This window comes from Oxyura jamaicensis, chromosome 4 (assembly GCF_011077185.1).
Source record: "Oxyura jamaicensis isolate SHBP4307 breed ruddy duck chromosome 4, BPBGC_Ojam_1.0, whole genome shotgun sequence".
Lineage (NCBI taxonomy): Eukaryota > Metazoa > Chordata > Aves > Anseriformes > Anatidae > Oxyura > Oxyura jamaicensis.
The window spans coordinates 41,075,996-41,100,827 of record NC_048896.1 but is presented as its reverse complement, the minus strand read 5'-3'; the positions used below and the strand labels follow the sequence as shown (position 1 = coordinate 41,100,827).

The 24,832-nt window shown below is 40.4% G+C and overlaps 1 protein-coding gene across 4 annotated transcripts; it reads left to right on the top strand.

Moving 5' to 3' along the window:
• Positions 1 to 442: 442 nt before the first annotated feature.
• Positions 443 to 21,330, top strand: LOC118166519 (glycerol-3-phosphate acyltransferase 3-like). Of its 4 annotated transcripts, XM_035325482.1 has the most exons (13): positions 2,160 to 2,287; positions 2,412 to 2,466; positions 10,547 to 10,619; positions 12,173 to 12,443; positions 13,098 to 13,172; positions 13,863 to 13,952; positions 14,859 to 14,952; positions 15,240 to 15,355; positions 18,397 to 18,452; positions 18,780 to 18,865; positions 19,331 to 19,459; positions 20,613 to 20,692; positions 21,160 to 21,330. In XM_035325482.1, the coding sequence occupies exons 1-13, from the start codon at positions 2,259 to 2,261 to the stop codon at positions 21,272 to 21,274; spliced, it is 1,269 nt and encodes a 422-aa protein (XP_035181373.1). In that variant the 5' UTR covers positions 2,160 to 2,258; the 3' UTR covers positions 21,275 to 21,330. The 4 variants fall into 4 exon arrangements, with proteins under 4 accessions (XP_035181374.1, XP_035181373.1, XP_035181372.1 ...); XM_035325481.1 differs by having other exon boundaries at positions 2,166 to 2,466; XM_035325483.1 differs by lacking the exons at positions 2,160 to 2,287; positions 2,412 to 2,466; positions 10,547 to 10,619 and adding an exon at positions 443 to 883.
• The last annotated feature ends 3,502 nt before the right edge of the window (positions 21,331 to 24,832 follow it).

Genomic DNA, 24,832 nt, shown 5'->3' with positions numbered 1-24,832 from the left:
GTTAGAGAGGCAGTGCAGAAGATAAGTTCTGACAGGATGGAAAACAGTTCTCCCTATTGCTCTCTGTGATTCTGTGATTCTATGTTATGATCCCTCATTCAGGAGGGGAAACTTGAGGTTAGAGAAATATGTCTTTCTCCCTCTCCTTTCAAGAAGTGATCTCTCTTTCCCATGCCCGGGATGATTGCCAAGGCATCCAATTAAGATTGTTGCTACACCTTCCTGTTATGTCCTGATGGGCTATCAATATTTCATTTGGCCCACCTTTCCTGCCTCACATTAGGTCCCAGAAACTACCTCCACCCTCCCGCCCACAATTTTTTTAGCATCCAGACGCCGTGCATGCCAATGCCCTGTGCTGAGGCTGAAGGCTATTCAGATGTGCTGTGTTGTGCCAGAGGATTGACGTCCCTTCATCCACAACCCTCTACCCTGTGCTGCCCTAGGGAACGCGTGTTAGCAGGACAAGTTGCTGTAGGAAGAGGCCAGAAATGAGAATGTAAGGAATGGTAGCTAAAGAGGAACAAGTGACCAAAGCTTCTTATTTTTAACAAAGAAATATTGTTCTTCAAGAAGCCCAGAAGAGCCTATACCTTTTGGTGAGAGGGTTGAGGAACAGTGGGTAATGGTTCATGTGGCAGCACCAGTCTGACAGCAGAGTAAGGGGGTTGAGAGAAACATTGAGAGAAAGCCATGGGAAGGCAGATAACATTAAAAAATCAAATAGCAATGTCTTATGGAAGACACAAAGGCTCAGAAATAGGTTAGCAAAGGCAGGTAGAAAATTAACAGGCAAAAGGAAAGTTAGATTTCGGAAGAAGGTGCAGTGGAATTATGAAGACCAAAAGACTGACATTCAGCAGCAAATCTGAAGATACAAAAGGTACTTCACCCCATGATATGGTACAAGAAGGATGTCACGGTATCGTGAGCTTGTAAAATGTGAGGAGCATGCTTGTGTGTCCCTGAGTGCAGGATGTGAGCAGGAGGAGTTAGTGCACTAACTGTTAGTGCAGTGCACTCCGACTCTTGTGCTTCTGTTAATGACTGGAGCATATTGGGCTCATTTTCTAGAGTGTGTCTTTGGGTCTGCTTTCATTCCTGAAGAACCACGCTTGCATGCAGCGAGGCTGCTTCACCACACAAACCAGACAGTGGTACCTGTGGATGAGGGCATTTCGAAGAGACAGCTCCTGCTCCAGACAAACGTGCAAATGTAACTGCGTGTGAAGGAATGGTCTTGTGTAGACCAGCTTGCTTTGGAAGTCATGCCCAGAGTGTTTGTTCCACAATTTTGTTGGTTTATTCTGCAATCAGGTTGTAAATGAGCAGCTGATGGGGTCCCCTTAGGTTCTAGGGATACAGCTATTAACTTTGGTTTCTTCTCTGATGCATGTAAAAGGAGAGGAGAGGGGTCAGTATAAGAGGCTGAACTGGGTCTTTTTCAAAACACTGAATTAAATTATTGGCATCTCATAGGATAGAAGGAGAAACCTGCTTATCTAACATACTTAAATTGTGCGTTTGGATAGATGCAAAGATAAGTGACTTGTTACTTCACCACAGTACGTTTTGTAACCCTGTAATATAATTTGGCTAATTTCTTGTAGAGCAACGGAGGGAACAGGTTTTGTTCCCTTCTACTGTTGATTCCTGCTTGCTGCAATTTACATTTACATCTCAGAGGTATTAAAAAAAAAAAAAAAAAAAAAAAAAAGTAGTTGACAAACCTAATAAAGCTTCAGTTTGGTTTTTGTGGTGAGATAGTGAAACAAGACAGTCATTTCATTGTGAAGAAGAAAGTCTGCCCAAAGAAGCTAATAATTTGATCAAACTTCATTTGTGGAAATATTCCATGTACATTAAATAATTTGTAGAATAGAACATTTTACAAGGCTTGAAAATCATGCCTACTTGGATTTGTTCTGTAATTTATTGGCAGGACATCTTGTAGAAACTAGTTGACACATTGTCAAGTTCCCATATTGGCAGCACCTTCTTACCTGACATATATTATTACTTGTCTGTTTTATCTTTCTTCTACCCTATATTATATCTAGTGAGTAAATGCTTATCAATTATGTGGCAGTGGGTGGAGTTAGGGCGGTATAAAAGCTAAAAATTATGCTATCATTGAGAGCATCTCTTGTGGCAGGCTCAGAGGGCAGCAGCTCTCTCCTAGGGATAGCTTTGGCTTTTAGAATGTGTAATTTTTATTTGCCTCTGACTGTCAAAGTTCTCTGGATTCTCCGCTGCAGATGAACAAATATTCTCAGAAAGCCAGCAAGTTGGCATTTTGAAGGAGAAAGCATGGAAGAAAACAGACAGGGCTATGGCCTCACAGAGGGCAAAATTTTGTTAGTCTGGATGATTTTGTTTGTGGTGCTAATTCTGTTGCCTTCCATGTTTAGAGTGTCATTGGGGATTTCTCACATCTATGTGAAAATTTTAATAAAAACGTTAGAGGTAAGTTGAGAATTGTGTTAAAAAGTTACATCTTTACTACAGGACATATTTAATAATAATAATTTAAAAATATGTTTATTTGATATAGATGCCATAAAAGTCATCAAGGAGGTTTCCATTTACTTTGAGATGTTTGCATATGTGTTTTTTTTGTTGTTGTTTTTTGTTTGTTTTTCTATTTTTTTCCTGTTCTGAAGTTACATGAATGTTGTCTTTAATGATATCTAGTTAAATGCTGGGTTATAGTCCAGAACCACTTTGAGGTTTTCTTATGTTAAATATTCCATGATATATTGCTTCTAATTCAGTCTGGTTAGAATACTTCATGCTATACTTCAGGAAAATAACATATAAATAAAATGACACGTTAGTTTACGAGAGGTTTTAAGTAACACAAAAATGCATTGTAGATATAAGCTTAATGGTTTTGTATTAGTTGTTACAGTTACATACCATGAAAGAGTATTCTTCTAGGTAAGAATACAGACTGTGCTTGTTTTTCTTCCATTTATAAATTTGTGTGATGGAGCAGCCATGAGTTCTGCTGTACAAGACTTGAGGAACACATGCCACCTTCTCAAAGTGCAAATTTTTAGAGATGAGCAGGTCATGGCTAAGATCCCAATTCTTCTGATAACAGTGAAGGTTTTTGGGGCATGTTAATAAGCCAGGATTGCATGTCATTTTTCAAGTCTGACTTTTTATGCCCATCAGTGGCCAAAAGTAAGTGCTGTCTATTTATCTTTTTAAACACTGAAGCATTTCAGCTTTTCAATATATAACCTTTGTCTTATCTGACAGAAAACTGCTTTTTGTAAGTATACTTCTACATATGGCAGAAAAATTATTGCTATTAGACTGCTGGAGCATTTGTGCAGCAGATTGTGTCCATGGCAATGTGATATGACTAATATTACATACATCTTGCCTTTTTTTTTTTTTTTTTCTGTCTCATTAAAATTGCTTTGTCTCTTTTTTAGTACTGATTAAGAGCTCTATGGCAGGAGCTGGCTTCAGCTGTTTGAACTTAGCATAGCAGACATGACTGTGAAATTTAGGCGTTGATGCTTGTTTCAGATGTTGAGATCAATGGGAAATGGCTGGCTTTCATGTGTTATATCTATTTTATTTTTTTATTTTTATTTATTTTTTTATCAGCCATTGCTATTCTAATTTAAACTCTTATTAGTACCCTGAATAAAAGGCTTATGTCACTTGTATGTAGAATTGAATTCATCAGGCACAAACCTGAGGAGCTCATTGGACAGCTCTGCTGCTGCACTTGGCAGATACTGAAATAATTTGTGTTGTTTTTTTTCCCCTACCCCATGCTTTTACCAATTACAAAGGAAATTTGCCGCATCATGGCACTTCTCTTTGGAAAGAGCATTAAATGTTTTTGTCATCATCTGTAGATCTGTAGTTTTTCTAACAGGTTGCAAGCATGATAGTCTTGCTTAAACAACGTTGAGGATTGATTTATCAAAGAGAGGGTTAAAAAAAAAAAAAGTAATTAATCTTTCTGCAGTCAGATACATCCTCTTATATATAGTTCCCAACTCTGCAACAGCTAATAACAGGCAGAGCACAACTCAGTGTGCTGCGGTTCAGGCTGGTTCCTTGTAGGCATTTTTTGGTTTTGCTCTTCTCTTGAAAGTTATTTCCCTGCTGTCCTGAAGGCAAAGAAGGGAAATTTCCTGTGTTTTTATATTCTGATTCATTTCAGCTGTTTTTGCTGAGGAATTGTGTAAAGAGCTTCTCATGCAACCAGAGTAGCTGAGATGTATCTTGGTGGGAAGTAGGGGAGAGAGCAGAGGGAAGGTTGTGTCCCCTCTGCTCGTGCTGCAGCTCACGCTGCTCTGGGATGTGCTGGGTTCAAGCCTGTGCGTGTAGGTGCTGGGTCTCTTCTGGAAGTCCTGGTGCTCCTTCCAGAGCACTGCTGAAACTGGTGCTTGGGATGCAGTCAGATTTAAAGCAGGCTTGTACACACCCACTGCTCAAGACACGAGAAGCTTCACTGATAGCCTTGTGAAATGCCAACCTGTGTCTAGCTGTGACATTATCTGCGTGCCTGAGATCTTACTCAGAGTGATGCACAAAAACTATCCTCAGGAATTGTTGCTAGCCCCAGTGGTGAAGTATGATGCTTTGCTGAATAGCCACTCCAAAAGTCCTCAGCCCAGGCACCTAGGAATGTATCAGCACAGTACTGACTGTATCCCAGGAATACCAGGGCTCTAGGAAGTACCTAACCGCTGGTTGGTAGTTTACCAAGGAATCCAAACTTGGACACTGTGACTGGATTCTCCACTGTCATGCATTTGATTCAGTCTGTTATGTAGCGTAGTGAAACGAATGGAAAACTTCTTGTCTGAGGACACTGTATTTGCTTCGTACAGATATTATAAATAAGTACACAAGCTGGGAGACAGAAGGAAAACATGATTTGTTTTCCTCCACGTTTTGTCAGTTTGAGAAAAGTAGAAGAGCAGATAAGGAAACCAAGGATTTGAATATCAAGTAATACTTCTTCCAAAACTGCATTTTCAAAGAGAGGATATCTGTAGCCCTCAGTGAATTTTCTGGGAGCTCAAGTTTGCAGATCTGTTTGTAAGCTATGAGTGATACTAGCATATGATGAGGCACCTCTTCTTCCTTTTCCAACTTCACTGAAGTGCTTCAGAAATGAAAACAATGACTGAAACAAAAGAGCATGCTGGAATCTATGTATTTTGTATCTCTGTTCTGTATTCTGGCTAGAGAGACTTGAATTTTTACCCTTTGCTTCTTCTCCAGCGAAGAATCTAGATATTTGTTTCTTTGAAACAAAACAAACCTTTTTCCAAAACAAGACCTGATTTTTTTTTTCTGTTTTATCGAGCATACTGATAGTATAATAGAAAAAGAACTCCAAAACAGTAATATTTCGGTTGTTTAACTGGTAGCGCATAATTGCTGCTATTACCATTCATTTGTCTTTAAAATATTTCTGAAAATGTTAAAAATGGATTTGAAGTGGTTAGTGTTATCCTTTCCAAGATGGTCATTCTCTACTATTGGCACGTAAGCTTTTCTTTGTTAAATAACATGTATTTTCCAAACTTTATATTTATTTGTCTATAATGATGATTGCAGCAAAGCTATGCTGAGGATGTTCAGGTTCTTTACTGCTGCAGCTGCAAAAAATCTATTTGCTAGAATGAAATAAACACACTGAGATCTCATTCGTGTGGAGAGTGCAATAGCATGTTAGACAGCTGTAGTTCCATTTCCCTAGGATCCTCTGGAGTGTTTTTGAGACCTGAGGTTCTGTGTGAAACAGGAGAATTGCAGTTCTTTGTGAAGCAGTCATTTGTAGGAAAGGCGTCAGCCGGCTCATATGGTGGATACTTCTTTGAGCTGCTATGCAGAGTATTACTTGTGTATTGGGCTCACCCACGCTTTGAGGCTGCTAACACAGTGTAAACTCCAACTGGAGCATGAGCAGATATTGCCAACCCTTAGGCTAGTAGAAGAACCTCCCTGCTGTGCTTTCAAATTCATGGTTATCCCAAGCGAGCCACTTCATCACATAACAAAGAAATTATAGCTTTGCTTTTATTCCAGACAAATGCCTGGGCCTTTTCTCAACCTATTTCATCGGCCTTTTGAAGGGCAGCCAGGAGAGTTGTGAGTCCTTTTCCACACCTGAACGTGGAGAGTCCCTGTCTACACATCCTCATCAGGCCTGCCATGTAGCACACAAATCACCTGATCACCTGGGTTCTTGTTTTCGGCTGAAACACGAACACATGTACAGGGAAAGGAGGCTAGACTGGGAGGCAAGATGAAAAGATCTTAAGTGCTTGATCACAGCTGGTGATTTCATCTGGCACTGAAAACTCACTGACTGTCTCTTGGGAATTACATCAGAATACTTTATGTGGAGTAATCGCCTCAAGTTAAACACTGTGCCTTTGTCACCCATGTGAACAAAGCTAAGAAGAAAACTGAAAGATCCAGTGGATTGAGTGATTAGAAAAAGCTTTTGAGAGGACACAGGATAAGAGGTAGTAAAACATGTGGAATGGAAAGAAAAAGAGGCAGAAATTAATTATTACACAATACAGAAAAAGTGAGTACGGAACAACACACCAAGCTGTATTTAAAAAGAAAAAGAGGAGGAAAAGAAAAAGAAAAAAAAAAAAAAAAAGAAGAAGAAATGAAAACTTTAAAAATTATCATTCCATATTGTGTAGCTTACAATGTTATATACTATGAAGAGAGTAATTTATATAACGTAGTATTATTCATGCCCATTTTGTTCAGAAGGTAATGGCAGAGAGCCTCCCCCGGTCTGTTGGAGTTGAGTCAAGTCTTCAGAATTCCAGCTGGGATCACCTGCAAGGATGTTTGGGCTCCTTGGGTCCTCATCAGCTGAGAAGTGGGAGGAAAGAAAGCCTGCTTCCTGGGTTATCTTTCAGTCAGCAAACTTAGGAATGAAGTTGCTCCATTCAGCTCTTAAAGTCTGTGTTAGTTGCAACACCATCGGTTTTGTAAGGTATTTAAAACAGCCTTTCATTACTGTTTTGCAACAAAGACCAGCCAGACAGTTCTGTCTCAATACTGTACAAAGCAAGGGCAATCAAAAAGCTTTATTTCATATTCAAAAACAAGTGAAGCATACAGATGTCACAAAATGCAGAATAAGATGAGAACTACACTGCTGGATCAGTCCAAAGTTTGATCTAGACTGATAGCCTGGCTTTGGCAGGAGACAGCTCCTGTGCTTGATGAAAAGCCTAAGCTGGGTGAGTGTACAGATATATTGCCAGGATCACTCTCCCCACTGCTCATTGCTTCAGTCTCTTGTTCTGATTCATGAGTTAGTAGAGGTAACTAACTGTGTTTTATGTCCCATGATGGTTTTCATCCGTGTCTTACTGTAACTTGAACCCTTACTGCTCCTTGAACCCTTTTCAGTAGATCTCTGGCAATATGTTCTGGAAATCTACGACATTGTTGCTGCTCATATCCCCTACCCTGTGCTTTCATATGATACTCCCCCATTCTTGTAGTAGAGGAAAAATATGTTACTAGGTCTTAAGCGCCAGCTCTGCACCAATCCAGATTTTGTAGACCTGTTGTACGTTATCTCAGCAAGCTGTTTTCCGAGCATTCCTCTACTGGAAAGCTTTTCCTTGTCTGCCTTGTCCTCTCCCTGTGTGGCATAAGTTGCCTGCTTAATTTCAGAGAGCCACTTTTATCCCGCTATCTGTCTCTGCTGTAAGGTACTAGGTAATAGTAGTAAGATTTTTTACTTTTCTAGTCAATGTTTTCAATTTTTGTTCAGTTTTTACTTATCTTGTTCATTCGACTTTGTTAATATGTTTTTGTGAGTCACTTTGGTCAGTGGTTATCACCCCTCTTCTATTTGTGAATCAAAAAGCAGGCACCCTGAGGTATTCAGAATCCCTTAAGACAGTATGAGCAAGATGATTTTTGGATATGCTTATCAACTGACAGGTGCCTGTTCATGTAGGAGCATTGTGGGCAAGGTGAGGGTGACAAAAGACAAAAGAAAGGAGAGAAGAAAATGAGGCAAGGGGCTTTGTTTGCAAAGCTTAGGTAACTGTTACTTTTATTTTGTCTCTCATGCCCTAGAGCTATCCTTCAGGATATCAGGGAGGGGGTGAGGACCAGCAACAAAGTATCATAGAATCATATCACAGAATGGCTTGGGTTGGAAAGGACCTTAAAGAACACCCAGTTCCAACCCCCTGTCATGGGCAAGGATGTGCCACCCACTAGAGCAGGTTGCCCAGGGCCACGTCCACCCTGGCCTTGAACACCTCCAGGGATGGGATATCCACAGCTTCTCTGGGCAGCCTGTGCCAGTGCCTCACACCTTTACAGTGAATGATTTCCTCATAACCTCTAATCTAAATCTCCCCTTTTTTAGTTTAAAACCATTCTCCGTTTTCCTGTCATTTTTGCCTGAGCAAAAAGTTGTTCTTCATCTTTTTTGTAAGCCTCCTTTAAGTATTGAAAAGCTGCAATTAGGTCTCTCCGAAGCCTTCTCTTCTTCAGGCTGACCATCCCCAGCTCTCTCAGCCTTTCTTCATGGGAGAGGTGCTCCAGCCCCTTAATCATCTTTGTGGCCCTCCTCTGGACCCACTCTATCAGGCCCACATACTTCCAGTGCTGGGGCTCCCTGACCTAGATGCAGTACTCCAGGTGAGGCCTCACAAGGGCAGAGCAGAAGGGGACAATCACCTCCATCCCCTGCTGCCCACTCCTCTCTTGATGCAGCCCAGGATGTAGTTGGCCTTCTGGGCTGCAAGTGCGTAGTGCTGCCTCATGTCGAGCTTTTTGTCCACCAGAACTCCCCAAGTCCTTCTCTGCAGGACCGCTCTCCATGAGTTCAGTCTGTACTCATCTCTGGGATTGCCCTAACCCAAGTGCAGAAGCTTGTACTTGGACTTGTTGAACCTCATTAGGTTCATGTGGGCCTACTTTTCTTGCTTGTCCAGGTCCATTTGGATGGCATCCCTTCCTTCTGGTGTATCAACTGCACCACTCAGCTTGGTGTCATCTGCAAACTTGCTGAGGGTGCACTCAATCTCACTGTCTATGTCACTAATAAAGATATTAAACAGTACTGGTTTGAATTTAATGAATGGCTTAAGTTTGCCACATGTCTATCTTCACTTTTTTTCACAACTTTCTTGTTGCTGTGCACTATCTTCTTTCAAATCTTCTTTCATGTCTCAGTGTGTGGGCTGCAGGTTTTTTTGATACCCCCCAGGTCCCCACTCCTGAGTGACTCACCATGCATTGTGACAGGTTGAGACAGTTGATGTACCAGTTCAGATTTCCCAGGGATAAAGTTGTTTTCTGCTTTCTGGAACAGATGCTGTGTTTTAAATTTATGCTGTGTTTTAATAAAATGTTCCAATATAGATAAGCCAAATGTCTGTATTTTATTTTATTTTATTTATGATGGTTTACACCATCATAAACTATCCCCCCCCCCCCTTTTTTTTTATTTATTTAGTTTAACTTTGATAGCTACAGGTAGGGACCATGCAAAACTTGAGGGTAGCAAGAAGCTAGTTGAAGTTAATGGCACGTGCAAGTTAGTAGTGTGCCAGGTGATGAAAACTTCATGATCAAGCTGTGTGGTGATGTAAATGGTTGTGCATGCCAGTAAGATGGGAAATAAACTGTTCAGCAAGAGCCTACCGCAAAGTAGAAGACTGGACTCTTATCTGTTGTAGATGGAAGAATTCATACAAGGCATACACTGAGTGGATCATTGATGCCTTAAAAATGATCACAGCCTACACACAAGAAACCTTTAGTTCTTTGTTTGGTCAAATATATTGACTTAAATAGAGGAGGATCTAGTACTGATGAGAGCTACTATTTGTATTATGAAAACATTGTGTGCCAATGTAAAGCTTTAAGACGTAGGCATATTGGTATATTTGATCTTGCTAATTGAGTTTAGTGCCAGTCTGCACAGGGAAGAGAAATTTGTTTTTTCTCAAAAAGGTAAAGAGAGAGAAGGGTAAAAGCTGATTAACAGAACCAGTACTTTAGAAGTGCTGTGGATAAGAAATGATCCATCTGCTGCCTTCTGTTAACACAAATGGCACAGATGCCCTCAGGCTAAGATAATGTCTTTTATTCTTTAAAATCCTTTTCGAGGTCTTTTATTCCAGAATGTCTCTAATGTCAGTGATATTATTGTGCATTGCTGTGTTACCTGAAGCTGACTAGGGAAGAGAGAGTTTGGGACTCACGGACTTCACAGAGTCTCGTAGATAGCTCAGTAATTTGGTTGAAGAAAAAATAAAATTGCCAGTCTCTTGAAAATGAGTTTGAACCAAATGATCTTTCATGACAATGGCTACAGGTAATCAGTGTAACAAATGAAATAGGAGGTGTTCAAGACAGCCTTCGGGCTGAATTTTGAAATACATGAGACCTAGCTTCAATAAATGAGGCTTAGACAACTCACATAGAGACATTACAGACTACCTGGAAATGACAAAATGAAAACCATCAACATCTACTTTTCTTGTTTTGGGAACAGTGGGCCACGCTGCAGATTGAGAAAGGAGTAAAAATGCAGAAGGCGCTGGCACTTGAAAATTTAATCTCCAATGGTAAGAATGAAGGTGACACAGCACTATTCATCTTGTATAAGGGCAGATGCTTTACTATCTTACCCAGGAAAATGTGAACAGGTATATAAATTGCATCCGGCATTAAGGAAAAAAAAAAAAAAAAGAAAAAAAAAAGGAAAAAAAAAAAGTTGATATAGAGTTCAATGAGCAAGTAATTGCTGATTTTGTAAACCAACAAAAGAGATTTAAGTACATTATAGGCAAGATAGTTATGAATGATTGAGCCTTCTGAATAAAAGGCATTCAAGAGACCAGTGTGAGTAGAGAAAGGCATTACTGATAAGCTTTTGGGAAGCTGTCCCATGTATATTTTGTACTTTCTGACTCCATCAGTTCAGTCTGCACAAGATTAGGAGGAGTGAAATTTTTTTGCAAGTGATGTTGCTCTTTATGGTTTTTCTCTTGCTTCTTGTACCTCCCAGCATGCAAAAGATCAAGTCTCACGTAAAGCAGCTACACCATCCCATGGATCACAGACACAGTTTGCACTCTTTTCTAGGCACAGGGATAGAATTTGAAACAGTAATTTTATTCTCTCTTCTCTTCTTTTATTTCTTCTTTAGTCACATAGACTGTTTGGTTTCTGAACTAGTGACTTTCAGGACTGATGATTTCCTGTGCATGGAAGGTTTGACTGAAGAGTAGCTGGAGGAAGTTTTGTGATTCTGATCCATTATTAGTATGCTGATTAAGGCACTTTAAATGAATTTTTAATAATGCATATTTAATGCTCCCCCTTTAAAATCAAAAGCCAAAACCAACCAAGTATTAGCTGACATGAAACTATGTAATTCTAGTAATTTTAGCCAGACAGGTAGGAATCTGATCTCTGACCTCAGCAAACATCACAGACTTTGCTGCATGGCCGTCCTTTGAGGTGTTAATTTTACGGATAGGAAACATGAATTTGTTTTCCTTCTTCCTCTGCAGTGCTTTCATATCACTCTATGTATAACTCTGGAAAAAATCTAGATGCTTTCATGTTTCTTGGTAGTGAGGCAACTCTTAAATGAGAGGGGCTGGGGAGGAGATTTCTCTGAGAAAAAAATACCAGAGGAAGATGTTTGTTACAGCTGGGAAAATAGTATGGAAAAAGTAAAACTATACACCACCAGCAAGAAAAATAACAATATTAACACTGCCTGGCTTTGGGTCAATACAAGAGGAGGGATCTGTAATCTTGGCAGTACTCTGTTGACATTTTGAACTGTGTGTACTTAAGTTGTTTGATAAATGCCATTGCAGTAGATATTGTGCTCAGGCTTTTATTTGCAGCTCAGTCTGAACACTTGTCTCCTTTCTTCAACATCTTAGTGGTTTAGTGTGATATGGCACAGGATTAGAGAAGTAACTTTTAGAATTAAATGCCAGTACATAAGCAAAGCCTACCAATGCAATTATGATGCTTAGAGTGGTAGGAGAAGAAGGTCTAAAAATCACGGTCATTTTACTCTTTTTACTAAGGGGAAGGAAGACTCATTTCCTCGTGTAGTTGCCTTGTTGTTTTTCTTTCTTTGTTTCTTGCTACAAAGGGATCATCCAGAGAGAGGAAACCTCCATGGAAAAGGAGATGGCTGGCCACCACAGGGAATACTTCCACCTTGGTGATGTTATGTACTTTGCCAAGAAGGCATGTGAGGCAGTGGCAGAAGATGAAGTCACCCGGCGCTTCTCCTCAGAGGAGCTGCTGTCCTGGAATCTCCTCAGCAGAACCAATGCCAACTTTCACTGTGTCAGCTGGCAACTGACTGTTGTGTGGATCATTGGGATCCTGATTCGGTACTGTCTCCTGATGCCTTTTCGGTGAGCCAGATGTAATTTCCTGGGATTTTTTTTTTTAAATGCCACTTTTTATGGATGTTGTAACATTATGTGCTATTGACTAGTGCAGAAATGAGAATGTAGCAAGACTTTTCTTTCCAGGATGCCATCAAAACCTCCCAGAGGAAAACAAAAAAAGTGCTGAAGATATGTTTCTTATGTTCTGTATTTTTTATTAGCATGCAAATGTTTTTATTCATTGAATTTGTTTTTAACCCCCCCCCCAATTAATAGCAATGATCTGAAGATCTTTTTGTTATGTAAAATAACAGCTGTTTCATTTGCTAATATTAGGCTTTACCTGTCTGAATAAGAGAGGAAGACTGTATGCTGAACTCCTGTGGTGGGTTCTTTACCATCAGATGCCTTGAGATCAAGGCTTAGTTCTTTTTGGAAGATTGGCACTGGACAGTACAAGATTTTGTACTCAGTGGAGGATTAGCTGAATGAAAAGCTGTGCTCATATCTCATGGGCTGCTTTCACTGCTAATCACTGCTTTCTACTGCTAATTTGTTGTTATGTATGGTGGAGAGAAGCATCCTATAAAGGAATCACAGAGTTAAAAGGTTTTCTGGTTGAGATTACACTTACCACTTTGCTTCTTATCAATTAATTAAAGTTATTTTGTTTTGAAGCATCTGCTTGGCTTTCTTCAGCATCCTCTTGCTGGTATCTGCAACTACAGTACTAGGACAGTTTCCAAATGGCAGGTAGGTGTTTGCTGAGGGCTCTTTCCATTTCTCTTGCATTTCTTTGAGGAGCTGAATTTTAGGGCATTGGAACATAAGTGTACTTGAATTTGGAAGATTAGTATGTACAGTTGTGGGGTGATTTTAGTCTACTGTTAAGCCATGGAACATTTTGTGTGAGAAGTACAGCAATGGCATCTGAAAGGATACATGTAATGTAACCCGGGTAGGTATTGCTGAGAGTCCGTTTGGAACAGTGAATAAAGGGATGCTATACTCAAGTCAGAACAGGGCGAGTTAATTATCTACCATGAGCAATTCTGCATAGAGACTCTGATAAAGTTATGTCCTGTCAGTGCAAGCAGCTTAAACAGGATTCAATAGCTAAAGATTTTTATATTTAATGTTAATACATGAATCAATAGCAGTAGCTTTCAGAGAAAATCTATAAAACAAAACCCCATCTATAATCTCATAATGTCTTCTCCTCTGAATCTAGTCCTTTTAGAATAGATCTGAGTACAAGAATGGACTGACAATTCTTCGGATAACTAGTAAGCTCCTCCTACGTGATGAAGCTAGTGCAATAAATCCTCTTAGCATGATCTTTGTAATAATGGCAATTGAGAGTAAGTTGGAAAGTTTGCATTATAATGCTCTATGAGTGACTACACAGAACCAGAAATGTACGTACAGCTTCCTTTCTTCTAGGGTTAAGTGCTGGCTGAGCAACCAGGTTCAGATGATGTGTGCTGCGTTAGGTCTCCGATGTCTGAGTGGTCTTGTTCAGTTCCACAACAGGTGAGTGGTTCAACTCTGCTCTTTCTTGTTAGGCATTTTGTACAGTACTGGATGTCTCCAGTGTCAGAGAAAGATTTTTATTCCATTATTACACTGCTACTTGCATCATAGAGCTTGTGTAGGTCATCTAGGCTCTGTCTGTCTTGATTTCAGTGAAGAAGTTTGTGTGCTCTGCTGTGTTTTCTGTTGTGTATTGGCAGGGTATGCAAAGGTGGACTAGTACTCTATTTTTCATAGTAGAAATAGACGTTTTTCTCTATTTCTTATTAACATGTAATTGCATAGAAAAACATCACTGTAAAATGTTCAGCCATTCTACTAGCTGATTTGTTTGGTGACTAAGTCTTCACACTCTTATCTGTAGTAATTTATGGATGGTAATTTAGTAATTTTTTTTTTCTAATATCATGCTTGCTGAGTTGTCAAGATTTATGCAACAGAGGCCTCTGAAATATTTTTGTTGGTGTTTCAGAGAGGAACCAAAGCCATCCTTTAGTATTTTTGACTTTAAAGCTTTATTGTTCGGGAAGTCTTCGATACGTTCCTCTGTGAATGTTCATGTATGCAGCTAAAATGCCTTTTCCAGTGATGTTGCATATTCTCAGATATAAGGAAACTGATTTCGATGAAAACTAGTAAGATTTGAAGGGACTCTCAAAAGTATGGGGAAAGATGTCTTAGCTGTTGTAATGTATAGCCAGAGGTTTTAACACACCTCAGAGTAGTATTAGTATTTTAAATCATCTTGTTCTTCCACTTGCTAAAATTGTACAGGTAAGGTATGTGCATGACTTTTTTTTGTCACTAAGGGTCTCTTTTGTTATGTACATTCCTTGGATAGATTACCTGATGGGGCTTGCAGTCTGGACAATAAACATGAAGTAATGACTTTCCCTGTCGTTGCAGGGAAAACAGACCACGGAAAGGAGGCATCTGTGTAGCTAACCACACATCTCCAGTAGATGTTCTAATCCTGGCTAGTGATGGATGCTATTCCTTGGTATGAAAAAGAGAGCCTGTAAATACCGGTAATGTTGAGATGCTCGTAGATGCAGTGTTGGACAAGAGGATGAGCTTACTGGCAAAGAGAGTGGGATTTTATAGCATTCAAAATCTCCCATTTAGGACTGTGATGTAATAGACACAGGTAGGTGTGTGCACACTTCTGGCCAAGAGAATTGGTATCATTTGTGAACAAACTCAGAAATTGGTTCATCTTTAGTTAGATTTTTTCAACAAAATATCTGTGTGTTTTTGCTAGTGACTATTTTATTTTTTGGCTTGCAGGTTGGCCAGGTACATGGAGGGCTTCTGGGACTTATTCAGAAATCTTGCATGCAAACCACTCAGCATGTTTTGTTTGAACGTTCAGAAATGAAAGATCGTCATCTGGTGAGAAAAAAGTAAGGTAGTGAGGTGTATGCTTAATTGTCCTGTCACATCTAGTAATTAATTGTGAGGCCCCATCATGAGCTGAGAGTGTTCTGACCTTGCATTTCTTTGGGGCAGGCAGCTGTAGGTTGTTGTCTGTGTAAGGTTTTAAACTATTCCATCAGTGAAAGTGCAGTGTGTAGCATTCCTCTTCTGAATTTCCGTTTGTTTTCCCTGTAACCTCTGGGCATTTTCACATTGGTACAATCAGTCTTCCTGCCCCAGGCAGGACCCTGCTAATTCAGTTTCAAGGGTGATGATTCTGGATGTCAGGACCAAAACTGCAGTTCTGACAGCACATCTTTCCAGAACATGCCTTGCCCTGATACATTTTTTCATCAGCTCTGAGCATCAGAAGGCTGGTTTTGTCTGCTGTGAGTACAGGATAAAGGGCTAGTTGCTGATAATACAAAACTTTAACTTTAGGCTTACCTGTTTGCTTGTGGAGCTCAACAGACTATTTGAGGGAGCCAGTGACAGCCCATTAGCAACTTCCTCAGTCCTCTTCAGTCTTACACGTGGAAGTTTACAGAAGGAATTAAGCAAAGAAAAAAAGATCCAGGTACCACCTAGCTCCTAGAAGCTGGAAGAGCATCCTGGAGAAGTGTTCATGTGGGCTTGTTGCCTGTACTGCTCTAAAGGCCTGCAGTGCTGATTTCTGGCAGAGACAGTGTATTGGACTTGAAGGCCATGAGAAGGATAAGACTCAGTATAGCAGTTGTTAGCCTTTTAGGTGTTCACAGAGAATCTTCTTAGTCACGCAATATTCTCATGAAATGGGGTGTAATGCAGCTAACACGAAGCAAGTAACTATGACAGTTAGTCCTTAAAAAGGGAGATGGTCCCCCTATACTGGATTGATCTCTGATTTTTTTGGAAGCTGATGTTTTGTTTATGCTTTTTAACATAGAGTGGACAGGAAATGTATACTCTTGATTCATAGGAAAGGCACCTAGGTATCTTGAAAACAAGCAGATTTTGTGCATCATTAATCTGCTTAGTGAATTATTTGTTTAACAACAGTTGTTCTTAAGTGATGTAGACAATGTAGTAAAACAGTGGCCTTTCTCTTTTCTAGATGTGGAGAAACATTATATATTATATATTATATATTATAAATCTGATGCTAGGAACCTGGAAAGAATTAAACATTAAAATATTCCATGTGCTTTAGCCAAAAAAAAAAGGGGGGGGGGGGGGGAAAAAAAGGTTTGACTGTGTTCATAGCTAGAACCTGTCTAAGATTTTAACGTGCCATAAGAAGCCATTCTTGAGCCTCCTTTTAATTTGGTCAACATGGTGATATATAAGTAGAGGGTACAGTTTTATAGAAAACCTACATATGTATTTAGCAAGAGAAAACCACTAAGATTAAGGCCTGAAATTAGTATACATCCTTGCTGAGACCATTGACTGGCAAAGACTAATTGGATAAGAGCTTTGCCTGTAAGAGATCACAGAATCATCTAGGTTGGTAGAGACCTCCAAGATTACCTAGATCAAGATTACCTTTGACCTAACACTAATAAGACCTCCACTAAACCATATCACTAAGTTCTACATCTAAAGGACCTTTCTTTTAAAGACTTCCAGGGATGGTGACTCAACCACTTCCCTGGGCAGCCCATTCAAATGCCTATCAACCCTTTCAGTAATGAAGTTTTTCCTAACATCCAACCTAAGCCTCCTCTGGTGCAACTTTAGCCCATTCCCCCTCGTCCTATTTCCAGGCATGTGGGAGAATAGACCAATCCCCACCTCGCTACAGCTACCTTTAAGGTACCTGTAGAGAGCGATAAGGCAATAAGGTTGCCCCTGAGACTCCTCCAGGCTGAACAACCCCAACTCCCTCAGCCTCTCCTCAAAAGACTTGTTCTCCAGACACTTCACCAGCTTCGTAGCCCTCCTCTGGACTCGCTCAAGCACCTCCGTGTCCTGCCTGTAGCAAGGGGCCCAAAACTGAACGCAGTCCTTGAGGCGCGGTCTCACCAGAGCCAAGTACAGAGGGACAATCACTTCTCTAGTCCTGCTGGCCACACTGCTTCTTATGCAAGCCAGGATGCTGTTGGCCTTCCTGGCTACCTGAGCACACTGCTGGCTCATATTCTGCCAACTATCAACCAATACTCCCAGGTCCTTCTCTGCCAGGCAGCTTTCTAACCACTCATCTCCCAGCCTGTAGTGCTGCTTGGAGTTGCTGTGCCCCAGGTGCAGGACCCAGCACTTGGCCTTGCTGAACTTTGTAAAGTTGGCATCAGCTCATCAGTCCAGCCTGTCCAGATATTCCTGCAGAGCCTTCCTACCCTCGAGCAGATCGTCACACGCACCTAACTTGGTGTCGTCTGCAAACTTACTGAGGGTGCACTTGATCCCCTTATCCAGATCATCGATAAAGATATTGAAGAGAACTGGCCCTAGTACTGAGTCCTGGGGGATTCCACTAGTGACCGGCCTCCAGCTGGATTTATCTCCATTCACCACGACTCTTTGGGCCTGGCTATCCAGCCAGATTTTAACCCAACAAAATGTATACCAGTCTAAGCCATGAGCAGCCAGTTTCTTCAGGGTAATTATGTGGGAAATGGTGTCAAAAGCCTTACTGAAGTCAAGGTAGACCACATCCACTGCCTTTCCCTCATCCACTCAGCGCGTCACTTTGTCATAGAAGGAGATCAGGTTAGTCAAGCAGGACTTGCCTTTCATAAACCCATGTTGACTGGGCCTGATCACCTGCTTGCCCCGCAAGTGCCACATGATGACGCTCAAGATAATCTGCTCCATGAGCTTCCCTGGCAGTGGCACTAAGGTCAAACTAACAGGTTTATAGTTCCCTGGGTGAACCTTCCAGCCCGTCTTGTAGCTGAGCGCCACCTGTCGACTGGGACCTATCCCGATAGCCAGGACTACTGATAAGTGATCGAAAGATGACAAATGTTTAGATTCTTAACAAAATTCAAATACGAGTCTTCTATGAAAATGAAGTATACACTAAAATTTTATTTTCTCTCCACAGAATCAGAGAGCACATTGAAGATAAGGCCAAATTACCCATTTTGATTTTTCCAGAAGGTAGGAAACAACTGCATAGTTGTTATTGCTGTTTAGACTTTACACTGAGTGCAGTTTGTCATATCCAATCTTTATAACTGAGGTGTTTATTTTTAGTGTGCTTGTGAGATATGAGAGGTCAGATTCAAATATTTTACAACAGTTCTACGGCAGTCTATTTGTCATTCTGTGTAGCATAATGAGAGAATGGGCTCTGGGATTATGGTACTGAACGAAAGCTTGCTTTCTCTCTAGCAATTTAAGTCTCCTTTAGGCAGTGTAGGATTCATTTGCTGATACCTTCTCTTAGAGTGGATTCAACTTTTCCTATGTTTCCATTCTGGCTAGGCACCTGCGTAAACAACACATCAGTTATGATGTTTAAGAAGGGAAGTTTTGAGGTAGGAGGGACCATCCATCCAGTAGCAATCAAGGTAAAGTATTTGCAATTTCACAAACACAGAAGGATTTTTTTCAGGTGGCTCTCAAGTCAGAGAGGCTGTTTGTGTGCAAACCTTAAAAGGGGGTTTGTTTTGTGGGAATAAGGCACTTAAGCAAGTCCTGAGACAACTGAATCTTTTCATGATGCAAAATGTCTTGCGGCCCAGTGCAGTATGGAAAAGAGTTTGCTGAACATCTTTAGCAACCTGAAAAGCACATTTGCAAATTCTGTGCTGTTTGTTCACTTCTATCTGGCCTTCTGTCCTAGGCCTACTGGCTTTTGAGGGATAAAGGCACAATACTAGTAATGGCACTATTCTCTTGATGCTTGCAAGGCTCTCAGAATAGCTTTAGCCCAGTCACTCTACCTCTTCCCCTAACATTCTTTCTGAGCATACACCTTAAATCTCTTCATACCGGTTAGAAGGCAGAACATGCTTGTTCTTCTTGTCTTCCAGTATGACCCCCGCTTTGGAGACGCGTTCTGGAACAGCACAAAGTATTCCATGATGACCTACACTTTTAATGTGATGACCAGCTGGGCTATTGTCTGTAATGTGTGGTACCTGCCACCAATGGTCAAAGAGGTACTTAAGCTGTTGTGTGTGTCATGGTCATAATGGGTTTCTGAGAGGAAACCTGCATTTTTTTTCACATTATGTTAGCAAATCATTTCTGACAATCTAATGCAAAAGGGCCAGGCAGTGACACTGTAGTCCTAAAATTAAACCAAGGTTGGGAATCAGGGTGTGTGGCCTATTAGGACAATGAAAACCATCCTAATACAGATCTTCATTTCCTTCTCTAGGATTCATGGTGTGCTCTTGGAGTAAATTAAGCTTATATCTGTGAAGGCTGTATGCTTCCTATAGCATAGTCATTTATCTCTGCAAAAGATATCTCAGAATTATTGTAGCTGGACAACTGAAGTACAGTCATCATTCATACCTGCTGGCTGAAAATAAATAAATAAATAAATAAAGCTTATCTTTGCACAGCTAATACTACAAAGCTGGCAAAATTTTAAAAGAAAGTTTTGCATCCTTTCTCTATCTTGCTTCTTCTTTACAGTTATTTCTGTTTCCTTTTTTTTTTTTTTTTTTTTTTTTTTCTATAATGATATCCTGTGGGACACCTGAAACAGCAAAGCAAGCCATATAACAGGGGTATATCAGCTCTGGGCACCAACCTGAAGCTGACAGCGAAGGCCTTTGCTGCAGCAGTGCGCATTCTGGTACTGCCTACCCCACCCCTTGCCCTGCCCTAGCCTTGGCAGGGAGGCTACTGTAATGCGTCTTCAGAGTCTTCTGCAGTTCAGGCAAACAGACCCTTGCAGAACCATGATAATACACTGGCACTGAATGCGCATGGCCCCAGCTCTGTTGAAGGCACCCCATTTCCTCTGAGGTGATCTTGTCAGTGTGTTAGCAGCTTCTTGGGGTTAGACCGATGCTGTGGTTCTGGGTGCAGATACATCCCCTGCTCTGGCCAGACCTGCAACCTCGCTCTGTGTGTTACTTTGGATTGCCATGGAAACCACAGAGCCTCACACTTAGTTCTTCTTGGCCCTGAACATGGCAGACTCAGTGTGCCAACTTGCCAGGTGGCATTCCTCAGAATCAGCTAATATTACTGCAGCACACGTTTGTCTTGTGGCATAAACCAAAGTGTCTTCTCCCTGACAAAAGGTGTCTACTCAAGTGAGAAAGTTGCACAGCAAATCATTGATGTCTTTTTTAGGAAGAAGAAGATGCTGTTCACTTTGCCAACAGAGTCAAGGCAGTCATCGCTGCTCGAGGAGGAATGTCTATACTTCCTTGGTATGAGGAAACTTTGAACACCTTTGAAGTGGAAATAAAAACATATCTAGGTGTTTTGTAATCTAAAACTTAAGCCTGGAATCCTTTTTATTTTTTATTTTTTTTTTCTTTGATTGTAGTCTATTACCCTTACTGACTCAGACTGAGATAATATGATAATATTACCTTATTCTGTTAACAGCTCTACTAGAATAAGTAGACAGTATATAAAGAGAAACAGAGCTGACAGGTGGATCCAGCCAGCAGGAATAATTTGGTGAAAATAAATATTTTCACTGTTAAGCACTGGATTAAAGGAAGGCTGTTGTTTATATATTGTGTGATAGGTTTTAGCAGTACAGATCGTTTAGTGTTGCATTGCAAAAGCAAGCATTTAGGGTAGAAGTTGCTGTGACTATGCCATATAAATATAACATTTTTCTGCCTCTGAAGTGAACTCAAGGCTGTTTCTTATCTGTATCTTTCAGGGATGGAGGACTGAAAAGAAAAAAAGTCAAAGAGTCTTTCAAGGAAGAGCAACAGAAAAAATATTGCCAGATAGTAACAGAAAATGGATCTGTGGGAAATGGAAATGTTTATTAAATGGTATTTATTTTCTCTCTCTCTTTTTTTTTTTTTTTTTTTTTTTCAAGACTTAACTACACTGAAAATGGGCTTTTTAAAAAAATATTAAATCCCACATCCTTTCCTGCTGTCCCTGTAGGATATTTTGCATATGCCACAGCAGGGAAGCCATGAAGAGATAATATTTAAAAAAAAATAAGGCTGTCAATTAAAAAACAGGAACATTTATGATATACTTGAGAAATTCTGTGCAATGATGAGTGAGAAGAATTGGTAATAAAATTACTTAGGTTCATTAAAACACCATTTTAAGAAATCTTTGAGTTACCCTGAGGACTTCCTTGTTAATTTCTTAACTTTTAATAAAACATATCTGTCTTCCCATCCTGCATGGGCGAGCTGTTTTAGCTGTTTTCCTGTGAGCTGCAGGCACTGTGTTGCTGTAGAGATTCACCTAATATATGAGGAGACATGGAGAAGTTCAAGAAAATGTTTTGAGAATTGCAAGTTGGAGATGAAGAGTTGGATGTCTGAGGGAAAGAGGCAGTTACTGACCTTACTCTCGATGTCTCAAGACAAGGCATTGCCAGGTAGGAAGATTTCCAGGGTCCGACTGATCAGCAGCAGAACAGCAGCAATGGCAACATGTCCCAGATGCCTAGTTGTGTGACAAAGGGATAAACTAGTGAAAGTCAAGGAGAATGACTTAGGAAAATATATTGTAATTTTAAATATTTATTTTGTGACTTTGCTATATCCCTTTTTTGTCTGTTTGCATGATTTGCACAAATTAAAGAAAACCCATGTTATGGCTTCTGTTATGCTCTGTTGTAATTATTGCTGGATAGCCACTGGCTTGTGTTACCACCTGATGTGAAGGCTGCTGATTGCTGTCACAAGCCTACCATCCAGAAATAAGCACAGTGAGTACACTTAAAGAATCAGAGATGTGAATATTCCTGTGATCTGAATGTCACTTATAAAGCACACACAAATAGTTATTACTTTGCTGAAGATGCTTTAAGACATGAGCCAGTAAAGATAGTAAATAAGGTTTACATTACAGCAGCCCATTGAGTGAGGTCTCAGCAGAGACGGAGGACCACAAATACATATGCACAGATTTAGCGCTGCCCAGCCATGTAGAGTTTAGGGCTTAGGCATTAAAAACTAATATGTGTGTATGGGGGCTGCTGAAGGAGTTGGTAACTCCTATGGCTGCATGACACAGCAATTAGAAGAGAACTTCGGCTCTTATGTGGCCTGTTCTGATGTATCATCCCAGGCTTTAGTTTTATGAGTACATGAATACTCTCCATGGGTCAGTTGGTTCCAGCTTCAATATTGTGTATAAACAGCAGGAGAAACAGCCTGTTTAAAAAGGCATTAGCCAACCAAGTAGGAAGAGTGCTAGTGGAATATCTGCAGAGGAAAATTGCTTCAGGCTTTCCTACTGGGAAAGAGGTCTGCTCCTTCCTGTTTGTAGGAAGCTGTGCTTCCATTATCCATTAAGCTTTTTAACTTAGTTTCCTGGCATAAAACTCCTAAATGCTGTAACGGACTATCCGTGTAACTACCTCTTCAGTGTGTCAGAGTTTACAGGTGGAAATACTTCTACATGAATGGTGCCTAACAGATATAGCAATTGTATGTGAGGGTTTAAGACAAGTGTTGGGAGCATCCTTTCCACAATACCATGTTCCTTCATCCTGCTCAGTGATGGAAGGGGAGAGACTACAGGTGAAAGGTGGGGAGAGATGGGGAGACCAGGAAGAACTGCTGGAAAAATAATTTTCTCAGTTGGGCTTGGCTTTGCAAGACATTAGGAGCTGATGATGTGTCTCTCTTCCTGTCCTGCAATGCTTCCCCAGTTTACCAAGAGAAGAGCTGTTGGATGTGTGATCTTTGTTATCGTTATAACTTATCTTGGACCTCTGAACCTGCAATTATCACGTGTCTCTTGTTCCACTGTGGGAGGAGTGGACTCAGTCTGTGTGTGTGTCTGTTTTCTCTGCCATCTTTTGGCTGTCTTGACAAAAGAAGCTAAGAACTCTGACAAGTAGGTACTTTTACACAGAAAAGTGACATTTCAAGCAAATGATAAACCCAAGGACTTGCCAATGACAGCTGAAGTGTGCTTGTTTACCTGCTGGTAAAAATACCAGCCTGATTTCAAATAGAGATTGTTTTGTCTTACCCTGTTTTGCAGAAATGTTTGTTTTTTTTTAGTGGTGTTTTTTTAACCTACCCTTTATCTCCCCTTTTACTTCCTCTTGATACTCTGTGCATGATCTGTATTTCACTTGCATTTATCAGCAGTGGCCTTTGGCAAATGCTTTTAGTTGAGGTTGTATACTGCCCTCAGAATGCTGACATTGTGGAAGAGTTGGTTCTTTTCCCAAAGACCATGGATAAGTATGTTCTCCTCCTCCAGCAGGAGGACATGCTAGCAATAAAAGATCATGTTCTCATGATAATTTGTGAGTGGAAAGTTGGTGAACTGCAGTTTATGTCCTAAGAAATGCCATTCTTTCATTGAAAGAACTCGCTCTCGTGTTACTTCCTTTTTCTGTGCTTATCATCTGCCAATCTCCCAGGAACCAGGCTTGAAGTTGTTTGAGGTCCTTGTTTATTCCATATTTATGCACAAGCAGGTAGAGCAGGGCCTTGTGGTTAACTGTGCCAAATGATAGGTCTAGATGGAAGAGAGGATTTTTTTCAGTGGATCAGGCATTCAAAAAATGTCATTGTAAGTTATCTCTCTCTTTTTTTTTTTTCTTTTTTTTTTTTTTTTTCTTACTTGTACAAGATACTTAGACAAGATGTATCATCACCTTGGAGAAGTCTGCAGCTACGTCTTCCTCAGAAGCACAAAATAGCAGCAGTAGAATTTAAAGTATTTGCCCTTCACCTCCTTAACCAATCAGCTTTACATTGGGTGGCCTCTTTCTAAATAAAATCTGATGGCTGTCTGATACAGTTAATCAGTGTGGGCAAGTTCTGCATTGTAAAACATAGCCTTGATTTAAAATCTGGTGCTGCTAATCAGTATCTATTTTTGAATTAAATAAGTGATGCTAACTGTTGCTGTGGCACGAATTTATCATATTGATGAAACTGAAACACATCAGTGCATCCTAGGTGTGTTCATCCCATACTTCTGAGATGCCTAAGGTAGTGGGCTGAGTGTTGAAAATCAACTTATGTCGGAATGCAGAGTCTTAGAGAACAAAAGTGGGTCCTGGAGAGGTCTGCAGCCTTAAACAGCATTGGTGCTGTCCTGCTTCTGCTCTGGGTGGAAGGCTGGAGCTCCCTCCCCTGTATTTAGTCTTGTGGCTCTGAATAAATAAGGGCAACTCCCAGAACCCCATAAGGGGTTATGAGGTCTTTATTGTCTCTCCTTCCTCAGGTAGGCTTTTGACACCAAATCTTGTGAAGTGAAAGTTTTTAGGATGTTTGCATTACTATTGCCTAAGTCTTCCTTGGTTGGAAGTAGAACTTGTAAAAATTATTTATTTTTTTCATCCTGTTACATTAAATGTAAAGACTGAAAAATCTTGAGCATCTGGTGCATAT

Bases quoted from the DNA above. Each gene is read 5' to 3' on its own strand.
- LOC118166519 (XM_035325481.1), top strand. From the start codon at position 2,311: ATGGAAGAAAACAGACAGGGCTATGGCCTCACAGAGGGCAAAATTTTG. The intron at 10,620-12,172 runs GTAAGAATGAAG...CTTGCTACAAAG, and splicing joins TGAAAATTTAATCTCCAATG to GGATCATCCAGAGAGAGGAA. The intron at 13,953-14,858 runs GTGAGTGGTTCA...CTGTCGTTGCAG, and splicing joins CTTGTTCAGTTCCACAACAG to GGAAAACAGACCACGGAAAG.